A 27502-nucleotide genomic window follows, 5' to 3' on the forward strand; every position below is an offset into this window, starting at 1 on the left:
TTGATTGTCACTTCAGCAAGACTATATGTTTGTGGATGACTAGAAGGTTGACTTCTGTTACTAATCATGGCTGTAACATTAAGACTTTTGATCGACGTATGCTAGCACTTCCCATCCACTACCATTCATTGTGCTAAGCTAACTTGCGGCCGGCTGGTCACTGTGGCTCCTTAATGCAGCACAGAGGAGAGAAGCGTATTTATCTTCTTGTCTGGCTCTGGAGAAGACAGACAAAGGGAGGATTTCCAAAAAAGTTGGCATTCCTTTAAGTCTTCTTACCTATTCTAGATGAGAAGTAAAACTACACTTTTATAAAACAATTATTTTGTTAAATCTAAGGTAATAAAATACCAAATTAACTATCAAAAACAAAAACAAAAACAATTACAAGATGCTGTGTACAGCACTGTTCACCTGAAACATAGTGAGGTTAATATAATAACATACAGTATTTATATGGAGCACCAATATTGAAGTAATGTAAAGCATAATTAAACAGTTGCAGTTAATCCAATAAGTAAAGAATCTGGATAAAATAATGCACACAAAAGCCAATTATTCTAAGAGCACAAATCTGTGATGATCTGTGTGTGTGTGTCTGTGTGTGTCTGTGTGTGTCTTTTTAAACCAATTATTCTATTTAATTATCTTGATTTTTATTTTGTCGACACTGGGAATATCCAACAGCACTGGCATCCCCAATGTCTAAGTGTCAGATCGATTATAGTGAATTCTTTCATGCCTAAATGCTTTGAAAAACTAACAAAGTAGTCCACATTCACAAAAACAAACTGGTATATACTGTAAAACTTGTTGAGCACCAGTCCACTTGTGTTGATCTAGTCGGAGTCTCAGCGATGGTTGCTTCTGTGATGCGTTTTTGAATATTTTATCCACATCTGTCAGGAGATGGACAAGTGCCATCTTGCCTGTTATGTACTGTTGTGGGTCCTAAGGTCCCAAGGGCCTGGGGCCATCAACCTTAGACAACCCTAAGTAGTGTCTGGGCCCCACTTGAAGGCCTTTGTGTCAGGCCATGAGATGCTACACAAAGTTGTTGGTGATTTGCCTCTGGTGTTCAAACAGGTCTTCAGTCTCTGCGCTGTATGCGTCTCCTTAAAGGGGGGGGGGGGAGAAAAAAAGTGAGCGAGTCGAGCATGAATGAGGAGAACTTGAGGAAAAGGGTGTTGTGCTCTCACCTGCGTGACATCCATACATGAAAGCTCTGTGGCCATCGTACTTGCACCGACATCTCATGACGTTGTTCATAAAGTCAGACTCAGCCATGTCCATCGACGGGTTGACTTCCACCTGAAAAAGCAAACCATCCCTGCTGACTTTTGAAAGTGTAACTTGTATCATATGTCCAGGTTGCAAAACAAGGAAAGCCTCTTCTAGGTCTGCACTGAGAAAGTCATTTGAAATAAAGAGCAGTTGGAAGGAAAACTGTTAGAGGGCCTGTTATTAAACAGCACTCGTGGCTGGTATTGTTTTTATAGTCAATCCCCCAATTCATCTATAAAAAGCTGGATGGCTTTTCCATACAGTAATTCTATCATGAACTTGGAATGGTCGGAGTGTACAGCTGAGCGTGAGGACGGAATAACTTGTGGAAAACCCTTTTTTTTTTTTTTTACCATAATACGCAAAATATGCTTGTAGATCTTTAAGGAAATCCCACTGTTAAAATATTTATTACTTGTGTGAGAGCATGCAACAAAGAGAAAGCTGCCCACATCAACAAACATAGCAGGCCGGCTAAGAGTTTCTGCAGCTTTACAACTGATGTTCATAGAACATAGTGGCACCCAACTGCAGACCCAGATACTGACAATAATGGCACTGATCTTAACTCCACAACAGTGTTGATTCTGTTGACAAACTGCAAAAATAGGCACAGTACATTTATTTTATCACTAAAACTATAGAAAAATAAATTTTTTACAGCCAAAAATAAAGTCCCAACAGTTTCATCACTTGAGGTGTCCCAAGTTTTTGTTGACTAAAACTAGACTTGAATGTCAACGGTTTGGGATTAAAACCAGATTAAAATGGCAACAGTTTTCCCCGACTGCAATGACACAGTTATCTTCGACGAAGAAAAGAGTGCAGTTCTCAGACTTTTAATCAACTAAAACGTGACTCAACATAAACAGGACATGGATGACGAAATAGGATTGACACTGACAAAGATATTCAACACACAAGTTAGACTAAATTAAAAATGAACACTGTTCTGCAACAGAGTCGTTATGCATAAGCGTGTTTACGTGTCTGGATCCCAGCCTGACACCGGAGTAAGAGTCTGTTATTTGCAGAGCAACACTGTAACTGCTGATACAACCATTCTCTTAATCTGCTCTGGTGATAATACTGAGAACCAAGAAGCCATTTACTCAAATAGCTGCTCTGTAAACTGCTACACCCTCTTTAATTACAGGTTACAAACACTTACAGGGATGAAGACGGCAAACAGCACAGAAATGGGGGAAAAACCATTGGCTACTCAGTAACGGTCTCTTAATTTTTCGGAGTAAATTAGTGTTGGAGGTGTGTTTGTAACAGTATGTGTTGCGTAGATGGAAAGTGGTTATACAGGTAAAAACGGGGTAGGAGGGATCCCTCAGGGCCAAATGAACCGCCTCTAATGGGAGAAGGTGCTACTCATGACCACTGGGTGCTTCCAGGGGGACGGCTTGTGTTAAGCTCCAGATGAGAGGAGTCAAGCATGGTCTCTACTCGCGAAACACAGAAAACGATGCTGGAAATCTCTGCTTGGCTGAGTCTGTTTTTCTCTCAGTTAAATCTGGTTGGTCCCTATTATGCTCCTGTCCTGAAATGCCCTTGACCTTTCAACCTCCAATTCAAATTCTCTCTCTCTCATTTATTTTAACTCCTGCTCTATCATTTATTCTTTCTTTCCGCCTCCACAGTAGCAATGGGCCACTTTATAATTACACCAGTCTTATGTAAATGTGTGTCTGTCGGTTCTATTACAAGTAAATTAAATAAACCTTTCTTCAATAGAGAAGTGTAATTACAAAGATTGAGTGTGACTTCTCTGACAAACAGCAGTAATTATCAGACACACTGTAACCAGTCTCCCACAGTCGGGGGGGTAATTGGCAGCGTGTGAAGATCTGTGGACCGCTGCATACATTGGTGGGATGGCTTGTCTGAAATTGAAATGGAGGATAATAGGAGACGGAGTCCTTGATGTGTTTTGCTCTAGAAGCCACAGTGACTTGACCGATTGACCGGAGTTACAATAATGACAGACAGAGAGGATGGTTGAGGTGGACTGGCGGGGGATTGGCGGGGGGGTGTTTACTGAAATAGACGGAAACCGCAACCCGCCAAGAGGAAGTTTTCATTATTTACTAAATCTTCCTAAACATGCATGTTAGCTTCCTTGCGGGAACATGAATGGAAATGAAATCGCAGCTACAAATCAGGGAATACTTCATTGCACTGTGCAAGATTTTTTTTTTTTTGTTCGTTCTCAAAATGTTCTGCTCTGTTCTATGATCAGAGCATACGTACCAGACAGCCTGTTAGCCGTCTGCTAACTTGAATGTGGATAAATAGCTTAAATTCGCAGCTCTTCTTAATGATCCCAATCTTAACGGACCAAAAGGATCATGTTCTGATGGTGAAAAGAGTCATTTCATAGGGGTTTATGAAAACTAATCACTGACCATTTTACAGTTGCAACAACAATAGCAGCTTTGGCTAAGTCAGACATTATGACGTGTCAGCGGTTGTCCAGCTTCTGTCACTGCCACACGACGGAGACAAAAAAAATACTGCAATATTACTTATGTTTTCCCTGAAAGATGCAGTTTTAACTGCAACATTTAAAGAACATTTTGCGGATGTTGTTGAGGCAGTTTATAGACGTTCATTTGTAAAACCACCAACATCATAAACATGTCAGAATGTTGCAGTCTCAACATATATCATTTTTCATTTAACTAGAATAAGAATAAAACATCAGCATCCTCAAATGTTCTTTAGACTGATTAAAAATTCTTTAAAATGTCAGTACAACTTGTAGGTACTGTTAACCTGTGTTGTTCGAACGTTTTGTTTTTTTTTTGCCGGCTGGAATTGCTTCTCAAATAAAAATGAGTGAAATAAACATGTGTCCAAAAATTTCAAATTAATTCTTTAAAGTTTAGACATTATAACTTGTGATTTCAGCCACCTCGTTCTTCCCCAATCCTTTCCTGGGCTTTTATTTTGAAGAGTTTGACATTTTGGTCACCATCATCTGGTCTTTTTGCAACCAAAAATCGCCCTCTGCTGGCCAATAGAAAGAATGCAGTTTTATAGCACTTCAACATTCTTTTCGCATGACCAGTTCTTTTACCCAGGGTTAAAAAAGGTTAGAGTTCAAATTAAATCTGCCAGAATGGAGGAGTTAGAGAACTTAAGTGTTTCTGACCTGAAAGATATAGTCTCCTGGCCGAACGTCTGTCACGTCGATCCACTGACAGTCGATATCGTGGCGATAGGTATCCCAGCAGCCTACAGAGATACCCTGGTCGCCCATGTTGTAACAAGAGAAGCGCTTCTGGAGTCCTAATATAAAAACACACACACACACACACACACCACAAAAAAAACAACAACAACAACAAAAAAGTCAGATCATGGAAGCTCATTAAATGCTTAGCAATCCTTTAGGTTCCTCGATGGCATTTCACAGCAAACAAAGGCTGCTTTTACTAATGAGCTATTTCATCCGTAACCACAAACATTAACCCCAACCTCTAAACGGCTGAAATATTGATATTAATTTCCTGTCACTTATGGCAAGTAATATATTTTGGGAGTCGTGAATGGCGGCGAACATCACCTTCAGGGCAGTATGTGTCCTCCAGACAGAAACTGGCCTTATGTCCTTCTGCAACCCTGGTTCCATTCAGAGTCAGCAGGTCGTAATGAGTGAAAACCTCGATGCTGTGGTAGTGCCTGCAGACACGACAGAGGGGAAAGTCCAGGTGAGAGTGTGTGCGCGTGTGTGTGTGCATTTACACTTAATGAACACTGCTTCCCTATGGCATGTAGCCTAATGACCTCACCACTTGAACATGAGCATGGGTGTCACCGTAACACCTCTCACAGAAGCTTGTTTAAGCGCTGTTTACTCATTCTCGGTGAATGAAGGGCTTTCAAACACACATCCACAGCTCTGATGTGTTGTTGTAACAAACTGTGGCAGGCCTGACCGTGCGTGGCCTGCCCTGTCCTTTGTATCACACGCAAACCTGTGGTAAATGGATCGCTTCAACCGCCATTTCCATGGACACGTGCTGCTGGGCGGCTAATGAATCTGGAGAGATGACAACACTGTTTCAGGCCACCCATAACTCACTGTGACACATCTCACACACATCCAATGCCGCTGTGGGCTTCAAATGGCTCCTTTTTCTATCGTGACATGTTTCAAAGTGCTCTCGTCATCTAATAAGAACCCAACTGAGCGAGTGAGTGTGGAATGTGTTCAGACTAGACCCAGGAGAAAAACATGTCATTTATTTAAAGCTAACTTACAAAAAAAAAAAAGCTGTTGACACACAACAGCTCTGGTGTTGCATCACCTGCTGATGTGTGCTGGCAGAGTCATCACACTTCTACATGTTTTCTTTCCTGGTGGTAATTACATTAAATACTAATTGCTAGGGTGGTCATGTCATGAACGCAGGAAAAATTGCCACAGCAACAGGGATCGAATGGAATATTTTCGGCAGGCTCAGGCACCTTCCACAAACCACCAAAGTTCCCCACCCCATTAAAAAAACACTTAGAATGACCACATGTAAAACCACAACACCCCACATATAGTAAGTACTGAAATGGTTCTTTCCGCTCTGCAGTCCACCTATACCAAAGCAACATAATAAAGACCATCTACCTGTGACACTGGTGCCATGTCCAGCTCTCCCTTGACGCTTTAGGTCTGAAATCGGAACGGCCCAAGTTCATGATGCGCGAGGAGAAACGCAGCAGTCGTCTATGGCCATAGGGCCAGTTCATCCTGGCCGCGGAGGAGGACAGACAGTTCTCCTCGTTGGCACAGGTCAGCAGATGGAGGGGTCTGTCTTCCAGGTAGGCTGTCTCCTGGACTAGCTGGGCATCCACAACAAGGTCAGGAGCCGCTGTTGTGAGATATTATGTTAGTATTTAAGAAAAAAAAAAGCTTCTGATACAAGAGGAGAAGATGGAAGACGGATGGACTTACTGTCTGAGCAGGTGACCCCGGCAGCCCTGGTTCCACCCCCTCGAGGACAATGTACGTGGTTGTTATGCCGACACTGTTGAATTGAAAACTCCGTGCCAACACAGTGAGTTCCACTGAGAATCACTTCAGCTGCATTTGGGTCACCGGCCCAGTACCAGGTCTCCTGAAAGCAGGGGGTGGGGTCAGAGAACATGGACGGTGTCAGAGGGATTTTTGTCATTGCTCATGTCCATCAGAGTGACCTGAGAGGCTGTGACTATGGATTGACCTCCTGCAGTTCATCTGTTTTATTTCTGGTCAATAGGTCCAACACTATTTTGACAAATCGGACAGGAATCTGACATTAATCGCTAGAAGGGGGAGGTTCATTTGTCACTTCATCTCAAAACTGATGATCCAACTTTCAGAAAACTTTTTTACTGAATCACCTGCATTCACTGACAGAGCTCCAGTTGTGTGGATCATTACCTGATGTGCACTAGCAGCGAAGCCCAAACCCAGCTGCCTGCAGACCACCATGGCCTCATTGATGCCCCAGTTCTCGCTGCAGATTGAGCCCCAGCGCTTACGACCCCCAAACTCCATCAGCACCTCCACGCGGCCCTCTGATGAAACTCTGCCACCGGCAAGTCGCACCTGGAAACCCACCAGATCAAATTCACTGAGTGTGTGGTTATCTGAAGCTGACATATAAAAACACTACAACGGTGTGCTTTTATACCGTGTTCTCGATGCCGGTTTTAGGGACGTAACAGCGAACTGATGCGTCCTGGCTGTGTTTGAACGTCCACGGTTGGACTTCTTGGAAGTGGCAGTCGAGGATGGAGCGCTCTGTCCCCAAACACTGGACGCTGTTGATGTGGATAGGTCCTGAACCTGGAGAGGGAGGAGATGTTGTGGATTTTAGGAATTTTTTAATGGAGTTTGGAAGCATTCTTCTAGTACTGGTCAAAACAGGGCAGTAAAATGCTTAAAAAAAAACAAAAAAAACAGGAGCATGGACATAACTGAAGGGCAGCATTTCACATAATGTGGACAAACTTTTGACAAAAGTGCATACATGGCTTTCCCATTCATGCATTTGCTTCTGTACCTTCAACATTGCTGGAGTTCCTATCCGTCATGACAAAATGTTCCTTGCAGGCTAAGCAGCAGTAACACCGCAATCTACTTTGGGGATCTGTCACACCTCATTACCAAAGTTCTGTTTCTTTCAGAAAACAAACCACAACAGTATGTTTCATCCACCACCCCGAGTGAACAAACAAGCTCAATTCATGTGCCGTTTAAACCCAGATAATCTCTAAACACCACAGAACACTGCGGAGAGGACCGATGCCATAATGATGGCACATGAAAACGCAGGGCAAACCATGGCTGCAGTGTTTTCTTAAAACATGAGACAAACTGTAAACTTGGAAATGAGCTAGCATAGAAATAAACAACCAAATCCACACAAAAATGAGGGAAGGGAAGAGAAAACCCGAAAGATGATGGTTGAAATGTCAAAGACTAGATTGTAGCTTAACTCAGCCTGTCTCTGTGTTGGTTTTGGTAGATTGTAGGCCTGGTTCCATACTGGTCACCATGCGTGGGTTCAAACTTACAAAAAACACACATCTCCAAACCACTCGTGCCTGTACATGAATGGTAAAGGCCCCCGGCTACAGCCAAGATCCCACCGTTTCAGTTCGTAAGACAAACAAGGGGCCCTCTTGAGGGATCTTCAAAATGAACGGTGACATGCTGTATTTAAATCTTAGTTTGGGAAATCCACGAAAAAAATACAACCCCGCAGCTGAATTCCTAGAAACTGGCCACACACACACTTAACATACACACAAGCATTTAGGGTGCTTTACTCCCTCATGTATGTATAGTAAACTATATGTATACACAACTTGACGGGTACAATTACACAGTAAAATAACAATTTTGGTCGAGAAATAGAAACGGTTTCCCTGTAATTTAAGTGGCTGATGGTGATAATAAATTTAATGGTGATGGGATTTAGATGGTTGGCAGATGGAGTGTGTGTGTGTGTGTAGCTTTGAATTCTGTCTTCACTTTCACTCATCAATTTTGCAAATGAACGACAACATAAATATGAAAATAAAGCAATATGGAGGCTTAATGTGATCGTTTCATTTAAAAGAAACAGCATAATTGCAAGAGGACATTTTGACAGGTTAAAAACAAATGGAAACACAGTCACATCTGTCAAATTCTTGTTGAGAATAGCACAACTAGTTGGTTTAGTGGTTGCATGGGAACCATCTTTCTTTCCCTTTCTGAAATTACACACACACACAAACGCGCGCGCACACGCATACACACATATTAATGTGGCATTTGTCTGTGTTTATTATCACCAACTTTTCATGTGCCAAACAAAAATCTATTGGCAACTTTTATGCCATCAGATTGTGTTTCTATGTTTCTCAGCCACGTGCTAAGATTATGTTTGGTGAGACACATTGGGAGCCAGGCTGAGTTGTGTGTGTCTGCCACTGTCACGCGTACAGTCAAGCGTATCCTTTATCACATTTGATCATCAGAAATAAGCCTGCACTCTCCTGTGAGGTCTTGTTGCTGAAACATTTGATAGAAATACTGCAGAGTTTGTAGAGAAGTGAATGTTATGCAGTATGATATCATATATTCTTTCTGTGCAAAACAAGATGATTTTGCATGCAAAAAGAAAGTAAATTACATTTAAAGCATACTTTTGTCGTGATTTTATTTTATCAGAGATTCTAATTTAGGCCTCCTCTGGTGACATATAGGCCTGTGTTTATGTGGCTGTCGGTGCATGGAAAATTATATGTCATAGTAAAATGTCTAACAGGCTGCATGTTATAGAGAGGAAGCTGTGAGACAGCTTTGAAGTCCAATCATCCTGCAACGCCTGTGAACATGTAAGACAGAGGCAGACGGAAGGCAGGAGACCTGTGTGTTTGTGCGTGTGTGTGTGCGTGCGCATGCATACGTTTGTGTGTGTGTGTGTGTGTGTGGCCTCATTTAACATTTTGTGAGGTCCAAAAACCACAAAGCCGCAACTTTAAATGGGTGTTTGAGGGTAAAGACTCGGTTTAATTGTTGGGGTGAGAATTATGTGTGTGTTAGGTTTAGGCATTCCGTTGTCATGGTTACAATTAGGGTAAAACGAGCTTGGGAATGTATATAAATGAAAAAAAAAAACTCTCATTTACAAGTCCCAAAAAGGATAGTAACAGCTACTCTAATTTGTGAATGTGGAAACATGCAGGTGTCTGTCTTGCACTGAGAGAATGCAAGAATATGTGAATGTGTATGTGTGTGTGTGTGTGTGTGTGCGCGTGTGCGTGCACGTGTTTGTGTGTCTGTGGGTGTGTGTGTGTGGTAACCCTTTAAGGAAACATTATACAGGAAACTTGCATTTCCAGGAGTGAGACAAGAATAAAATGAGGTAAAAGTAGAAGGGGAACCCTGACATTTGCCAAAGCAAAATGAGCCACATCTTAATGTTATAATTTTGTGACTGATTTTATAACAAACACACATGCAAAATAAATACATGCTGACACATGGACATGTGCACATGTGGACAAATGCAGATTTTTGGGTAAGAAAACTTAACTCGAATGCAAAGCACTTTTTAGCAAATCCCTGACAATTAAACTCCGACCCGATGAGTGAGGGAGCTGATTGTGGAGACGGGACCAAGTCATATGCAGGTCTCAAATTACCATGGTTTGCTTGAAGCAAGCACATCATACGAAATACATTTCAGATATCTATGTCCAATTTAAATAAGATAAGATTATAAGATAAACAAAAACACACGGGTTCTTTTCTTTGTGGGTTCTGTAGTGACAGATGGATGTTGTGTTGGTTGTGTTGCTAATTTTTCACCTGCAGACCTTGCACGCTGCTGCTCTTACGATCAAAGTCAACAAGAAATCCTTAAATTTATAAGTTTTTATTTCTAGAAGAGAGTCTTTAGTCAGTCTTTGTAGAGTAAGTCTCATGTCCTCAGTTTTGCAACTCCAGTCAAGTCTTGAGTCTTGAGTCCAACTGAAAACAGACTAAAAGAGGGTTTAGCATATGTCAGAGCATGCACAGAAGCTTTTGCTATACAAGATTTTACTTCTGCTAGATTCATCAAAAGCACCATAAAAGACGTCATCAAGAGAAAACCCAATTAAAGAGGTTTAAAGGTAGAAGGGACTAACAAACAGTAAACCCTCAGTGTGGTCGAGTGGACAGCGAAACCAGCAGATTCCCACATTTTATCTTGATCAGCCTGATTAGAGACTACACCCTAGCCTGAGGCCTGGGGAGACCATTCTCACATCTCATAAGGGTGGGGACGCCGCGGGCGCAGCTGGATACAGTCTGAATATCTGTGTCATCACAGCCAGAAATATGAAATCGAAGGGAAAAGACCACAGCACTCAGCCAGTGAATGAAACACTTGTTTGAAGCTAGCAAGATGTTGTGTGTGATATTTGTTACCAAACTCTAATGCAAACCACTGAGGCTTTCAGTATTACTATTTTTTTCTTTTTCTTTTTTTTTTTAGTTTGGGCAGCTGGTAGTTTTGGCACAGGATGCATATAATCACAGCAGGATGTTCCGCAATCAACGCGTTTGGAGCTTAGAAAGGTAGCAGACAGACAGAAAGACGTTACCTGATCAGTCGGTGCAGACGGGTGGAGCATTTAAGTAAAGTCGCCCTGTTTTCTCTGAAATACCATGAAGCACGATAAACACGTTCAAAACAACCACTTCAGCAGATACTCCAGCCTGCATCTTTGCTCAGTGCTCTGTCTGTCTTACCTTGACCCATGAAGGCCCCTTGCAGCGCATCCTTGGCCGTCCCAAAGCCCAGTTCTCTGCACACCACACTAGCTGCAGTCCTGTCCCACATGTGGTCCACGATAGTCCCCCACTTTCCATCACGGAGCACCTCCACACGACCTTCCCCGAGCCTGGGTCCGGCCTTCAGACGCACAGGCTGCACAGAAAATAGTGATGTCTCACACACACTCACACACACACACACACACTACTACACTTTACAGTGAGAATCTCTTCTGAGGATTTGTTCTGTCTTACCACAACAGGGTAGGGGGCTTGGGGTCTCCCTGATGAAATCCTTGCAAACTGAGGTCCTGGCACACATTTGACCACAGCGTGCCTCCCATTCTTACAGGGGGTGGGACTACGGGGGATTGACAGCTGAGCATGACACTCAGACAGGCTGTTCTCGCTGCCTCGACAGTGAACTTTTTCTACCCAGAATCCCTTCTTCTTTGCCATAACGCTGAGTCTAGATGGGCAGAGGCAGACAGTCGTGAGGTCTGGCAGTATCACAGCAATGTAGAGAAACGCGAGGATGAGTTTATTACCTTGTTGAAGGATCTGCAATCTTGGTGTCCCATATTTTCCTGTAGAGCAACAAAGAAAAGAGATGAATTTTGCTTCGGTCAGCTGTGTGTATTTACTGAGGTTACAGCCAGATCACCCTGTGAGGTGACCTGGGTGACCAAATCCTTACGTAATAAAATAGCACCTGTAAGATATACTGAAGCATCTGCTGTTTGTTTTATATCAACCTGGCCACACAAGAGAGAGTCAATGGTGGCACGGACACGTACACATAGACTTGCTTATTATAAAACAAGTGATATAATTGGGTACCTGGACACAAATACAGCTCAGATGATGGATTTATCAAAAAAGGAATCATAACAAACATAACGTCCGCATATAAAACCAGGGTAAGCTGTGGTTAGGGCGTTGAGTGTACATCTATATAAATAGTTTTAAGGTATATTGTTGGTGATAGCTGCTATAGAAAGTTTTAGCAAGAATTCAGTACTCATCTACAATGCATTTCATTTCTAATGAAAATGTTTCAATCTCAAACATTGAAGGATTTTTTTTTTTAAATGTTCTAGAAATATTGGATTTCAAATCCTGAGTCAAAGTGTTACAGAAATAGTGTGTCAGCTGCACTTCTAATTACTCAGTTCATGTCAGCCTTTCTTAAAAAAAAACAACAACAAAAAAAACATCTGAATTACCTCATTGTTTTCAGATGTTTCCCAAGGTGATGTGTTAATTATTTTGAGACAATACGGTAACTGGAAATAAGTGTGACTTTTTTCTGGTAAAATTAAAACATTTTTACAAAAAAAAATTCTCTCCGAACCTCCCTGCTTGAAATAATAACGTCCTACGAACGTGGGTAAACATTTTAAAACATTAACCACCGAACATTTTTGCAATGATTTTAGAGAATTATATCTTTCATTTTAGCTGAAAATAACAAGAATGCTGCATTATGATTTTCTCAGGAACAAAAGAAGATTTTAGCAGGATTAGTCTATATTTATATTTGGAATGTTTGCTGCCTGTTATTTGATGTTCTGATAAAGTGGTGGTACAGTATATATGTTCTTAAGATATAAAGCAACTGTACTGCACATTCAAAGTTCAAAACTGGAAAGTACTCCAGGATAATTTTATCTAAATAACCTTTTAAACCAACAAAAAAGAATTTAAAGAAAAAAACATGATATTTTGAATGTTAATCTCCAAACCCACGAAGCTAAAAAAAAAAAAAAAAAAAAAAAAGGAATTTGCCATTCAGCATCAGTGATGTACAACATTTCTGGTAAAACAGAGTTTGACCAAGCATGATGTACAAACAAAAACTCTGGCACTGTGCTGAGCTGCACGTCCGAGACATGCCAGAACCAATTTGAGATTTATGCGCCAAGTCGGTTGTCTGAGTCGCGAGAGCGGTGGAGAACAAAGCTTTGTGTTCGCTTGGGAGACGCACCACAAAGGCCAAGCCAGAACGTCCTCCAAACATCCCAGACATTCATGTCAGTCACACGGAAAACGCTCAGCCAAAAACAGAGATGAATAGATAAAAAAAACACTCCCAAATTGATTGATCGGGCGTGTTTTTCTTTTAGTCAAATGGAAGGATCATCTACTGTTATTCTGGATACTCAAAGAGCTCCACAGTGTTGCCTCATTCACCCATTTACACACATAGTGACGGATGAGGCTACCATGCACTCATGGGTGGAGGGCCTGGAGTAATCAGGGGTTCAGAATCTTGCTCAAAGATACTTCAACACAGTCACCGTGGGAAGTGAGGAACGAACCAGCAACCCTTTGATTACCAGACGACCTCTCTACCTCCGAGCCAGAAATGTGCAAATTAACCAGACCAAAGCTGTGAGCCAAAACCACAATGCAAATGTATGAAAGTCCATATTTAGTTACAGCTCCAGTTACCCCTATTTAGCACAACCACAGGCTGATCTGTCATGCTAATGTCGCGGGGGCACTTCAAACCTTCGACCCCCCCATCGCGCATTCATTTCTCTAACCTTGAAACCAGTACTGCCACTTTCCATTAAAAAAACCTTGCATAGTGGAAAACACACACTCCTCTAAGCGTCACGAGTGTTGAATGGTTTCTATTTGTCATTCTTTTTTTTTTCTCTTTTTTTTTTGTGGCGACTGACACATGGCAAAAATATCTCACTAAAACATTCTCCGGCAGTTTAAAGAAACAAACACATCAAAGTGTAAGCGGATGAATGCAAAGGCAGGTAAATATTTGTATGCCAGACATGAAACTGCAGTTATTCCCGTAAAAAGTTAAAGCACAAACCTTAAAAACAAACTGAGGATGCTGGAATTGACACGGAGGTATGTAGATGGGTGCGTGAAGTCATTGGCTGCTGACTGTACGCTTTCCAAAATCACAAAATAACTCCCTCACTCTCTACTTAAAAACATAAATAACCCTTTCAGAGAAATATTCTTCATTTCTAAGGAATGAAAAGGACTTTTGGATAACAGGTATACTTTTTATTTAGCAAATAGAGGCAAATTGTAGGTGCTATTTTTAGACCAAACTGCTCAAATGGACTTTTAGCTGGTTGCTGAGGCCCATTGGCATCATAAATGTAGCTCTGGAAAGCTCAGAGTAATTTATGAACATCTGTAAAAGAACTTAGTAACTGCTTGCTACCATTCAGGACTATATCAAACACTTCACTTGATGAGGCAGAAAAATCCTATAAAGGCAACATTTAATTCACGTGCATGGCAGCTAAATAGAGCAAAAGAGTGTGATGTCACGGGACAGTCTGTAAACTGACGCATTGTATAGAATTTAACACAGCGAGTCTTGTAAAACATCTTAAATGTGTCTACCATGTGGCTCTGCACTAACATGTCATCCAGAGAAGTGCGTGCGTGCGCGCGCGCACACACACACACACACACACACACACACACACACACAAACACAGGCAAACATGTCTGTGACTTGTTTGTGACCTCACCACAGACCAATCAGCTAACCATTTTCCCTCTACAGACACTAACAAGACGACTACACAGGCCATAAATGATTCCCTCAGGTCCGCCGTTTCAAATCACTCTTAGCTGATGTTAGATGTCACATCAGGATGCTGAGACACACTGATCTGTTCATGCATATAATGCGTGAGAGCAGCAAACGCCACTGTGTAGACTAGAGATGAAAGGTTAATGACAGGGAGTCCCACCCGCCTGTTAACATACAAATATTACATCACTGTTTGGGTTTCATCAGGCAGGCGTCAGCTCGTGCTTTCTCCTGCTGCTAATCTTAAATAGCATATTCTATATTTAAACACCGGTTTGGAATCACTAGATTTTTCAAATACCTCTTCGGTATCTCAGCATGCAGCAACAGTCTATTTGCATTCTTCTATAAGAGCATATTTTGAGCTGTTTTTTTCCCCACAAGACCTTGTTTGTTGTAAACTGCGGTTGTTTTCCAGTGGCACAAAACAAGTTTTTGAAGCTTAGAGAGACTTACCCTCCGTTTTAGAGTTTCGTTCTTTCATCTGTAATGTATTCTTTGAACGTATCTGGAAGATTTTCCCAAAATGTCCACAAAAAAAAAGATGCACTTTACACTGTATATCACACAAAGTCGTGCCAGTCACACTTACAGAAGACCAGACAGTTTTAAAGCGTTTCTGTATTTCCAGGGAACTGGATTATGAATCTTACAAATATTGGTGTTTGCATTTTCACTAGAATTTATTTCTTCCAACTCAAGGAACTAGCTCAGGAATGAGTCTCAAAACCTAGAAATAAGTCAGCATTGTTGAACATTGGTTAAATGCCTTAAATAATGTCTGTGATTCACACTAGCTAAAGATATTCTGACGTTTGGATCAATGTCATAAAATAGCACGCTTGTGATATTTTTATGTCTTATAAACACTAAAAAGCTAACAAGTGGCTGCAAGACTACAGAGGTTGTCCAGGACATTAAAAGTCAACAAGCTTAAGTTTGAGGAAACACAAAAGCTTAGTTGTGGTGATGTAGAAGTCACATGTCTCAATAGTAAAGTTGTTGTTTTTTTAACGGAGTCTAGTTTGCTGAACAGCTTTTTTAAAATGTAATTATCTATAACCCAATATAAAAATTGTATATATATATATATTTAGCTTTTGGCTAAAGGAACACATGGACATGCTAACTTCTTTCATCCCTGTGCTGCTCTATCCATTCATCCATTTTCTACAGCTTATCCTGCTAAGGGTCATGGGGGGGCTGGAGCCTATCCCAGCAGCCTTCAGGCGTGAGGGAGGGTTCACCCTGGATGGGTCACCAGTCCATCACAGGGCCAACACATAGAGACAAACAACCATTCACACTCACAGTCACATCTACGGTCAATTTAGAGTATCAATCAGCCTCGTTCCTTCTTGATATCTTTGGACTGTGGGAGGAAGCTGGAGTACCAGAGAGAACCCACACAGGAACAGGGAGAACATGGAGACTCCACACAGAAAGATCCTGTGCCCAAGCCGGGGCTTGAACCAGGAACCTTCTTGCTGTGAGGCGACAGTGCTCACCACTGCACCACCGTGCCGCTGCGCTATGCTACTCTATTTGTGTTGTAATTCAATGATGGTCCATATTAAACAGCCAAAAGTACAAAGTGTTTTCATGGTACTATTTTCAAATCTGCCTTTTATATTAGCGCAAAATGTACTGTAAGCTGTCATGATAGATTTATACTACTATTTATACAGGATATTTGAAAATAGTTTTTTCAGAAGACATCAAGAAGTCATCGGAATATTCCTCAAAAAAAAATAAAAAGGCCGAGATGAAAGTAACACCAGTTTTAATTGGGTATTAATTTTGCCCTTCTTTGGGTATCCGAGGATCTTGCATGTGAAATAATAGCTAAATATTATTGCAGTGCAGAGCAGGATACGCTGATAAAAATCACCGCTTCTACTTGGTTGAGAAAGCTGGCATCCACGGTCAGTTCAGAACTACAAAAAGAGCAGCCAGCATGAATGAATGAATGACGGGAAAATAAATTAGAGAGAAGGTCAATGAGGAAGATCAGACAGGAAAAGCAGAATCACTCATATAAAATATCACTCAAAGGCCTGAAAATGATACCTACATCATAAAAATAAAAATCAGCTAAAATATTATTAAACATAAAATACCAGTTTCAGTCCTTAAATCACTACTGGGAGAGATGGACAGCTGCTGACACAGCGCCGTGCTCCACTGTAATTGGACATATTTCACATTAGCCAGTGAAACTCCTCCGACTGCTACTGCTCATTCCTTCTCTCTGTCTCCTTGTCCTCCTCCTCCTCCTTCTTCTGTGCCAGCTCTGGCTGAGTCTCTCACACACACAACTATAATTGAGGGTGTTTTTTCACTCTCAGCAGAAACCCCGGAGAGCCTCAGCCCTGACCGACCTGTAATTACCGCATCTTCAGAGTCTCATCCAAGAGACACAGGCAGCTGAGAGACATGGCAGGGTCCAGGATTTCTAAGAATGGACCCAGAGACTCCGAGCAAGGTGGAGGAACATGGGGGCGTGTCACTGACTAAATTTGGTCAAACCCTGCTATACAACCCTGAGCTTTTCTGGCTCCTGCTTCAGCAGCAGATGTTACATGAAAACTGTCCCTCACATAGTTTCTGGGTGACTACACTCGCTTTTTGAACAAAAGCAAATTTGAAAAATTTAAAGACTATAAAATTAAAAATGAACACAGCTATTATAACATTATACTGCACCTGGATTTCACGTGAAACTAGATGGTATACTGAGATGACACATGTTATCAAGCCAATCCTAATCCTTACACCCCCGTGCACGTCCGAGTGTGAGGCTGTTCTGTAGAGTGAGACATTGGTGCAGTTTGGATCTTAAATGAAGGAGCAGACTAACAGCAGCTACGACTTCCTGTGTCCACTAGGTGGCACATTAGAACACACACACACTTACATAATATGTTGCTATTCATCAAATGAAGATAACACACGTAATTTTGATGCCGATCCAATGATGTTTGTTACATCAGGCTTACTTCCTGTAACCACCAGGTGGTGTGTGACTATGACTTCAATTTAGCATCAGATTAAATTTGAAAAAGATCTGATCATGCGGAGTCCGGTTAATAAAATTTCCAGTTCTATGGCAAAATATCCTAAATGGTCGTGAGACAAAAACTCAGTCTTCACAGTAACCCATCACCGAGGAGTTTCTGGCCAAAATTGAGATGGATCTTGTCAATCCACTAGAAGCAGTATGTCATTGTTTGAAAAAACAAACAAATATATCTTCTTTGGTCCATTCTATACCTCCCCATCCTGTTTGGACAGTTTTTGTGCAATCCAGCTAACAATCAAAAAGTACAGGATCATCATAGTTGCATTATACTTTACGTTTCATAACATGCCTCACATTCTTCTAAGGGACAGGTCAGAAACGCAGTCAAGCCCAGTCCGCAGCCATGTCCATGTAACTTTTACAATATGTGGTTTTGCATTGTCTTGTAAATGCTCTGGTGTCCCAAGTAAAGATTTTATCTTGAAGGAAACATCAGTTGCTCCAAAGACTCTCAGCAATAATGGTGCCATCACAGAAGTGCAGGTTACTGTCGCCAAGGGCACTGCCACAACGCCACACCATGACAGACTTAGGACTGGTGACAGTCTGGATGGTTCTTTTCATCTCTGCTCCAAGCACACGGTGTCCATTTTGACCAAAAAAGACCTGAAACACTGATTCATCTGACCACATCTTTCCACTTTGCGATGGTCTATTCCAGATTCTTCCAAACCCAGACAGGTTGAGGGTGATTCAGGACACATTTAAAATGATGGTTCCTTTTTGTGCAGTAAGATTTTAACTTGTATTTGTGGATTCCTGTATGACAAAAGTTTGCAAAGAGTAATCCTGAGCTGATTACATCAGCCAGAGATAAATGACAGCTCTCAATGTTGTCTGATCATAGATCAGATCACTGGTGTTACTCACTGACATTCCTCCTGATTTCCTTGAATCTTTTGACACGGTTACATACTATAGATTTGGAATCTCCTTATCCCTTATCTTTCTCTCAGGAGCATTGTATCAAAAATTGCAACTGATTTTGGAGGGATTTTTTTTTTTCTTTCAGGCATTTGATAGCAAATTGTTTATTCTCTGGCCGCGTTTGCTCCTGCAGGACACGGCCTTCACTGGATGCTGATTACAAGCACCTGTTGACATCACCGGTTTCAAATCACCTTATCATTTCAATATTTTTGCTCCTCGCTAGCCTTAAATTGCCCATGTCCCAACTTTTTGGGATGCCTGAACAGTAAAAATGTTTTGAAAATGCGGTACATCAGACAAGACATGAAATATCGAGCGGTCCGTGAAGAAATGCATTTCAGTTTTTAAACGTGTAGTTTCCATACCCTCACAACTTCTGACAGTTGGGTTTGTGATTACAGTTTGTGTTAATTTAAGTCAGAGTGCACTCCTTACAATCAGTTCAGACATAAACAGCATTCTAAGCATTCCTCTTGTTGTTACTGCCTGCTGTAATTAAACATCCCATAATACAGATTAGATTTTATCCTGATTTTGGAAAGGTAAATATCCTCAAATAACTTGAGTATATCACTGGCATTTACAAGTCTAACGCTTGTCAACCCCTTTCCACCTCCAGGCAGTTTGAGGTCAAAAACACATTGGGAAAGAACCAACACTGTGTTCATCTCTACAGATAGAAAACAGGCGCAGATTTGGAAACAAACGCATCATGGTGGTTCAAACCTTTACGGCGCCTTAGGTTACAAAACAACAGGTCATAGCCAGGACAGAAAAACAAGACCATGGACATTCTGTACTAGAGGCTTAAAATGTACACACACAATACTGTATTTTCCAAAAGCTGTCAGAAGCCGATGTGGTAGATAAACACCCTTATCCACTTTGTCGTGGTTAAGGATGGGCAATTGGGCTGATGGTGACCTGAGATCAGTCTCAAGCGAGGTTATTCCGCTTGTCTTTGTAATATTGGTAATGCATAATGCAAAATTGTTCTGCCAAAACTTCTAATCTGAAGAAGAACCTTGTCAAAAAAATATCTAAAATCTGAGGAGTACACTGTGTCTGATAGTCTGAAAGCACGAGTACCGGTACCTAATTCCAAGGAACAGCTCTGATACGGATTAAAATGTGAGCAGTGCCCAACCCTACACTGAGACTGCCAGTGAGCAGCTTCCCTGCAGGCTTTAGTCAAAGCCTTTCAAGCTACAACAGCTGTCCTCCATCTCTGTTTGGTGAGCAGCCAAATCTATTTTGCTGCAGCCATGCAAACCTACTATTACTTATTTTCCCCATCCCCCACTCTTGCATTTAGTGCCCACTGTTATGGAAAATGAAAGGCATCACACCTGCAGTGTACTAATAACTGATCCTGGACTGGCTGAGTATCAACTTTAATTGCTAACATTTAACACTTTATGATGCCCTCCACTGGCATCAGAATCAGGTAATGGCATCGCTCTTTTCTCAACAGCAGAGTTCAGCTGAGGTAGCTTTATTCTCGGTCCGTGCAGAGAAGACAGAAAGCCAATAAAAAGTCTATAAAACAAATCGGTTTCCATCTCCAAGAGCGGCAGATTTTCAGCAGCAAGGGGAATCTTGCACCTACAGTAGAGAGCAGATGTTGCGGTCTGCTGCGCATTGAGTCAGACCAACCTCAGCCAACCATGAATCACCTAGCTAGCAGCTCTCGAGGAGCAAGATCCAACTGGGTCTGTGTTCCACTGAGGAGAGCCAATGGTCAGACATTTTTACATTCTCTCACCAACACTGGAGTAACTGTCTGCTAAGGTGTGGTCCCCCCCCCCCCCCCCCTCCCCCTTTGGGTTTAGAGCAGCAAAAAACCACAGTCAGTTATGTTCTGTAGGAGGACAGGAAGTGCATATTTGTATCAAAAAGTAAAGATGACGCATTTAGGCATGCTGAGCCACAAAAGGCTGAATTTTTTAAGCCCTTGGTAACAAAAAAATGTCCCAAAAGTGAAGACTGAATGTTTGATGCTTCATACTTTAAAAAAAGATAAATGCTGTTGTTCCTGTTTTGATGTAAGTTTTATTTAGAAAAGTTCTTGTTTGGCTTATTTGTCCTAAGACAAACCGAATACTGTTTGTTTGCTGAACTAGAAATACCATGTATGCTTCCATGAAGTCAGCGACCTTGACCTTTGACCATCCTTAAGTCCAAGTAAACATTTGTAGCAAGTTTGAAAGAAATCCCTCCAAGCACTCCTGGGATATTCTGTCAACGACCATGGAATAGATATAACATTCCAATGAGGTGACAGTAACCTCTGACCTTTGACCTTCCAGGTCTTTTCAGTTCATCTTTGAGCCCAATGGGATGTTTAAATTTGAAGAAACCCAGGGCTGTCACCTGCATGGAGGTATAAAATCTAGAAAGCCCCCCTCCCCCGAGAATGCATACCTCCACCAAGGAAAACTAAACCAAACCTGACATTAAATAAAAAATTTTTTTAAAAAAACAAAAAACATTTTCCGTTACGTTGAACGGATCTGCCCCTAAAATGTAATGGGTTTTTCATTGATAAATGCAACACCCCTCCACCATTAGGTGATTTTCAACCTAAGACTAACAAACAAACACCAATGAAATCATTACCCCCTTGGTGGAAGTAAATATTCCCTCATGAAAACTGAGTACTGCTTTGATACAAGTAGAAAAACTCAAGTACTATATTTTCAAAGAAATTTTAAAGCATAACCAGCCCTGTTTTACCCAGAAACACAAAAACTCAAAGAGGATGTAAACCCTGCAGATGCTTTCCTGTCAATAAGACATATCACTTCCCAAAAGCCCTTATCCTGCTCTTCAATAGCTGCCTCGGTCTCACGCCACCATATCGATGAGACGGTTAAAGCACGATCAATGGTGATATTACAACTCGGCACGCGAATCTAAAATTAAGAGCAGGAGCTTTTTGTCTAGCTGGAGATGGTATCGAGGAGAGAGAGGGAGAGGGAGAGGCAATGAGGTGAGCAAAGGTGATTTGCCCAGAGAGAGAATTGAAGAAAGATGTGAAGGAGGCAGAGGACAGAGATCCCTTTATCATCCTCTGGAGGATGGCGAGAGGAGGAGAATGCAGGAGAGAAGGCAGCTGGAGGAGGAAGATAAGCCTGGATAAACTAAACAAGCACATGGTGTCCATTTGTGGGATGCTGTTTGTTTTCATTCAGCTAATAAGAGGAATAGCGGAGTGTGATGTTTTTGATCTCATGCATATTTAGTGTTCTGAAAGGGAAAAAAAAGACTCAAACTCACTTATAGGTTCTGACGTTGTGCTGAGTAGCGTCAGGAAATCCAAGCATCCCGCACACAACCCGGCTGCTGTTGAGACTCCAACCCAGGTCACAGACCTGCCTCCATCTCCCAGCATGCCTCACTTCCACCACACCCTCTGAGACCAGATTCTTCTTCTTGGTAGCCATGAGGATGGGCCTTAGACGCACCTCCTCGATTTGGACTTTACTGTGACGCTGAGAGGAAGTAAAGATCAACATTACAACAACTTTCCACTTCCGCCACCAGTCATGTATCGGAAGGATGCTGCTCTACCTGGTAATGATGGCGGTGGGTCCTGGGGACCTCGTAGTAATGCCCGTTTCCATAATAGTTGTATCCTGGGTGCCTGCGGGTGGCTATCTGGCCTTGCCACTGGGATGCTGGACTACTGTTTGGCCTAATGGAATTGGTGTTGCTGCGCTCAGACGTGCACACCACTCCCAAGTCTTCTGAGTGTTTACAGTCATTCACTCCCCAGCCGTTGTGCTTGCAGTCCTTCAAGGACCTCTCGGAGCCGTCACATCGTACATTGTCCATCCATATAGGGCCTTTAAACAGAAAAACAGGTCATCGCTTCATTTTCATTGATTGTTCAATAGACAGGCATGGTTCCTAAATAACACTTGACATTTAATAACCGGGCTGCACCTTAGCGGCATGTACAACAGTGGATACGCAGTATTTTACAAGGCAGGGTGCAGTAGATCCTGCTTCATGAATCCACTCAACCTTCTCTTTAATTTGGATTTAAAAGCAGCAGTAAAGAATGTCCATAAACCACAGCAAGTGTTGCACAACTCTGGCAAGCCAATGCTGTCATTATTCTAGAACAAATGCCCCTTTTCGGCCCATTTATTTGCTCCTCCAGCCTGCTAGGCGACCTTAACGAGACGTAGGCTCCAATCCCGCCACGAGTTATCTTTGTTACTTTATGATGGTAGTTATTTTGGATGTCTTAATTGGGGGTCTGTTCATGAAGATTTGCACGTAGTCTGTTGTTTAGGGCAGTTGTGGCATGTTTTGGAGAAGGCAGGTTGAGTAAAACTGGTGTAACATGGCGGCCTGGCTAGAAAACTACAAACATTTTGCCTTGCCACTGAGGGCAAAGAACATAACAAAAACTCGGATGCTCAGTAGCGAGTCACCAGACATTTGTTGGCAGTTATGCGGGCCTTCATAATAGTATTGATGAGTACTGGTTTAGCCTACCAGTATGGAGGCCCACTGCCACCAGTAACAGAATTAAAATAAGATAAAAACTTAATTTGATAATAAAATGTTTCTCAGCGTTAAGTCAAAGTTTTGAAGTTAATAGTTGCGACTGTGAGGTGAGAAGTTCAAAATATCATACTTTTTATGTCATAATTGATGAGACCAAAAAATATTGAATGGCCAATGGATAAAACGTTTTCTGACGCTTTCAATAGTAGGTGGCTGCCAGATTTACCTTGCTCCCAAAATTTGCTCAATTTGTGGACATGAGATATAACTTGTACCCACAAATCAAGTAACTTGTGACAAGGAGAAACGACTTAATCCCAATTCATAAATCTATGGCCAGGAGATGTCAACTTTGTTCCCTCGCTTTGTGACCATGATCTTGTTGCTGCAATATTAATTTAGGACCATGTATTTTGTGGCCACAAAATAACTTGTTCCCACTTTGATCAGTCAAGAATTTGTCAAATTTTGGCATTTTGTGCCCATGAGGGAACCAAAAAAATGGGACAACGTTTTTCTTATGGCCACATCTTTGTGACCACTCCAGGGCTCCGTACACAATCACATATAAAGCATTATAATTTATAGCTATTTAAAAGGCTGCACGGTGGTGCAGTGGTTAGCACTGTCGCCTCCAAGCAAGAAGGTTTTGGGTTCGAGTCCCGGCTCGGGCACGGGGATCTTTCTGTGTGAAGTCGCCATGTTCTCCCCTTCCTGTGTGGGTTCTCTCCAGGTACTCCAGCTTCCTCCCACAGTCCAAAGACATGCAATTGGGGATGAGGCTGATTGATACTCTAAATTGACCGTAGGTGTGAATGATTGTTTGTCTATGTATGTTGGCCCTGCGATGGACTGGCAACCTGTCTGCCTCTCGCCTGTTGACGCTGGGATAGGCTCCAGCCCCCCCGTGACCCTTAACAGGATTAAGTGGAAGATGATGGGTGGATTATTTAAAAAAAAATTAACACTTACTACAGCTGGAATAGCACGAATATCAAGGCTACATTTGTATTTTTTTGTGCATTTACAGACAGATTTGAGCTTCCAAATGCCCGTGATAGATGAGCTTTACCCAGTAGCACCTAGGAATACTACGCTCACTGTAGTCTAGTAGTAGTTGTACACTGTAGTCTGGTAGTAGTTGTACACTGTAGTCTAGTAGTAGTTGTAGTAGTACAGGAAGAGCTCTCACCCTGTCCTTCTCCATATTTGGCACTGTGCGCCCACGTGATACCACCCTGGAAGCCCAGTTCACGACACACCACGTTGGCCAGCTTGATGTCCACTTCGTCGTCACACACTGTTCCCCAAGTGTTGTTGTGCAGCACTTCCACGCGCCCTTCGTTCGGTTCTCTTCCGGCAAAATTTCCCGCTAGACGCACCTTTGCGGCAGGTGCACGCGGGGCCCTGCGCTGTGACGTCCTCCGAGGTTCGGCACGAGCGGGACCGGAGAAAGACAGCAGCAGCAGCAGCAGCAGCAGCAAGGAGGGGAGGAGGAGGAGGCAGCTGAGGGTGCGGGCCATGGTTACGGAGGGGCGGGGGTCTGGAGTTAAAGGTTAAACACTGTATGATTCACGTTTTTACTACCCTCATTAAAGCAAGCCGTGTCTTATTACTTTCACTCATTTATGTTCAATTGACCAGTGAATACGTTTTACAAGCGTGTCAGTTCAAAGCTGCAGGCGAATATGCCTGTCAGGAGACGTATCTATCATCAGCTTTATCTCAAGCGAAAGTCATCATCAAAAACAGCAACCTGCTGCTCATGAAACGAACCAACAGTGACATCGTCCGGGCAAACTTTCCAGGTAGTAACTCAGCTGCAGGTAGGCGGCGAAAGGCGTTATGAAGAACTGGTGTGCAAGAACAGATCTGTTGAGCTGATATCTTGCTTTACAAGCCCATCAATCTTACAGCAATGCAATTGAAGCCAAAACACATAAAATGAACCATTTTCACTCTTGTCAAACACACAAACATATAATTAGAGATACAGCGGTGAACTTTTGTATCGCAATCCACGTGAATAGGCATCCCTTAAGGCCACTAAACCAGACAGAGTGGAGGTGAACAAGTGCCCATTGAGACGGCAGGAACATTAAATCTCTGCAGGCCACAGGATAACACTGGATGCAAAACCTGTTTACACACCCGCACAATGAAATTATAAAGGAACTAACCAAGAACACGCCAACAGACTGTGCAGACTGAAATGAAATGAAAAATGGAGCCCAACTCATTCAATCCGAACAGTATTCCAACATATAAAAACTGCAAATACGTCTCTTGAAAACTTTGATTTCAGGTGAAATCATTGACAACTGAGTTGACTCAGCAATCCTAGAAAAAAACTGCCCACATCCCATATGAAACTTTTATTTGTACTTCCTGTCAATTTTCACTTGTTCACATAGAAATGGGATGCAGGTTCGTTTTTAAAATAAGTAACGTGGGATAGGAATTGTATTCATGAGTAATTATAGTAGCACTTGTTAACTGATTTAAAATGCACTCTTCAATTAGCACAGTCTTGTCAGAATTAATAATTCAAATATTTTCAAGTGTAAAACCTCTGTAGATGCAGGAAAGCAAAATGTGACAACACTGTAATCTGAGCAATACAGTCCAGTCTGTTCTCGTGAGTCTAAGGAAGAGGTGATGTGAGGGTTCACTCACCTGGCAGGCAGCAAATGCTTGCAGTGGTGGACGTCACTGGCTTGGTGAGAGTGACTGACTGAAGGAGTGTGACTACTAAAAGCTCTCCTCAGTCAATCCTCCCTTCTTCCCTCCTTCTCCTTTCATCCCTCCCTGCCTCCCTCCCTCACTCTGACTGTTCTGTAAGTTCTCTTCAGGGCTCTCCGCCTCATACGTGATGATGATGATTAAGCTTAAAGCTGGTTTAATAGATTGTAAACTGATGATAATGTTCCAACACTCATCCCTTCACCGGAGATTTTGACTGTCTGTCTTTTTTCAACTGTATTACTACGTATAGATGAAAGTTATTAGTAGCTACAGGGAAATGAATGAGACAGATGCATGAGAAAACCTACAGTAGCTACAAAATTCAATAAACGTACAAAACACGTGTACAATTATTCAGTATGAAAAAGTTAATTTAGTGTGTTAGTGTGACTAAAACTGGGCTTTTAAGACACTTAAACATGTTAGTCTTGGCGTATTCAGCTACCTCTGTTTGGCTCACCCAAAAAAACACAATGGCTTGATTATATTTCATGCAGATGCAGCGATGGTGCCCTGAGTGCTACAGTCAGGGCTACGTGCTATGCTGGAAACTTGTTTATATTCACATTCATTATTCCTAAAAAAAAAACAAAAAAACAACAACAATCTGGCCTGCTCTAATTTTCGGATGCAAATGTCACAAGAAAGCTGGCTTGTTGACATGTCATGCAGCAAGGGGGACTCAAAAAGTGGAAGGGGACAGAGAATGCCAACAGATGTAGTCAAGACTAACCTTTTTTCCTAGATTTGTCCGGCTACTGTCGTACTTTTCAAAGTCAAGCACTGACCAGTTTATTCCGTTGTGTGTACGCTTCAATTAGCTCCAGATTGGCCTGGTGTTCTGTTCATGTTCTGCATGTCTTGCTGTGGTATTTAACTAGGAGGTCAAACAGTCAACAGCTAACTGTTGGTTAGACGTCGCTAACTAACCGGTGTGGTATGTGACACGCAAGGTGAACTGGGAGAAAGGTCTGTTTGGAACCAGCTGCAAGGGGGCATATTGCCACCTTCGGTTCTGGAGCCAGACGTACGTCAAGAGATTGTTTCTCCCCTAGCTCATGAATACTGGGACGACAGGCGAACAACTGAGTGTCCTAAACCCACTGAATGGACACAAAAGTTGCTGAAATCAAAATAATGGCGCGCTCAGGCCCATGAAAGAGTTCTGCTAAATTTTATTTTGAGATTGACTTAAAATATGAAGATGTTAAAATCAAAGCTTGCCAGGAGGCGGAGGCGGGTAAAGTTAAATTGAATCAGTAACAGGTGTCTAATGAACTTTAGTCTGTTGTCGAGCTGACCCACAAGTACACACCATACTTATGAGAACGTTTGCAAAATCCTATAAAAGTAGGCTTTGTTCTTTCTTCCAACCTATGATTTTCCCTCCCTCTGGAACTGGTATCGTGAGTTCAGCGCCTTCAGTTTATTCTATCAAGTGCATTTTCCTGATTATTTTCTCGCCCTCCCCTCTGATTGGCTACTGATGCTTTACACAAGCCGATGCAAAGCGCGTTACACAAGAGCAGGGCGAACGTGTGTAAATGTGACC

The 27502-nt window shown here is 42.1% G+C and overlaps 1 protein-coding gene across 1 annotated transcript; it reads right to left on the bottom strand.

Annotated features, from left to right (window-relative positions):
• Positions 1 to 585: 585 nt before the first annotated feature.
• Positions 586 to 25935, bottom strand: loxl4 (lysyl oxidase-like 4). Its single transcript, XM_086180518.1, has 15 exons — positions 25882 to 25935; positions 24398 to 24748; positions 22258 to 22532; positions 21964 to 22178; positions 11641 to 11679; positions 11348 to 11561; positions 11069 to 11246; positions 6969 to 7123; positions 6716 to 6883; positions 6248 to 6410; positions 5921 to 6164; positions 4862 to 4977; positions 4448 to 4584; positions 1200 to 1311; positions 586 to 1115 (listed from the first exon to the last, which is right to left on the bottom strand). The coding sequence occupies exons 2-15, from the start codon at positions 24726 to 24728 to the stop codon at positions 1045 to 1047; spliced, it is 2418 nt and encodes an 805-aa protein (XP_086036644.1). The 5' UTR covers positions 24729 to 24748; positions 25882 to 25935; the 3' UTR covers positions 586 to 1044.
• Positions 25936 to 27502: the final 1567 nt, after the last annotated feature.

This window comes from Aulostomus chinensis, chromosome 16 (assembly GCF_037954235.1).
Source record: "Aulostomus chinensis isolate RoL2024-O1b breed Wild chromosome 16, RoL_Achi_v1.0, whole genome shotgun sequence".
Lineage (NCBI taxonomy): Eukaryota > Metazoa > Chordata > Actinopteri > Syngnathiformes > Aulostomidae > Aulostomus > Aulostomus chinensis.

What these genes read in the sequence shown, in the direction of transcription:
- loxl4 (XM_086180518.1), bottom strand. Translation starts at nt 24,728, where the DNA reads ATGGCCCGCACCCTCAGCTGCCTCCTCCTCCTCCCCTCCTTGCTGCTG. An exon ending in CACAACGTCAGAACCTATAA is followed by an intron (nt 11,680 to 21,963) that starts GTGAGTTTGAGT and finishes GTTGCTCTACAG; the next exon opens with GAAAATATGGGACACCAAGA. An exon ending in AAACCGGCATCGAGAACACG is followed by an intron (nt 6,884 to 6,968) that starts GTATAAAAGCAC and finishes GTGGGTTTCCAG; the next exon opens with GTGCGACTTGCCGGTGGCAG.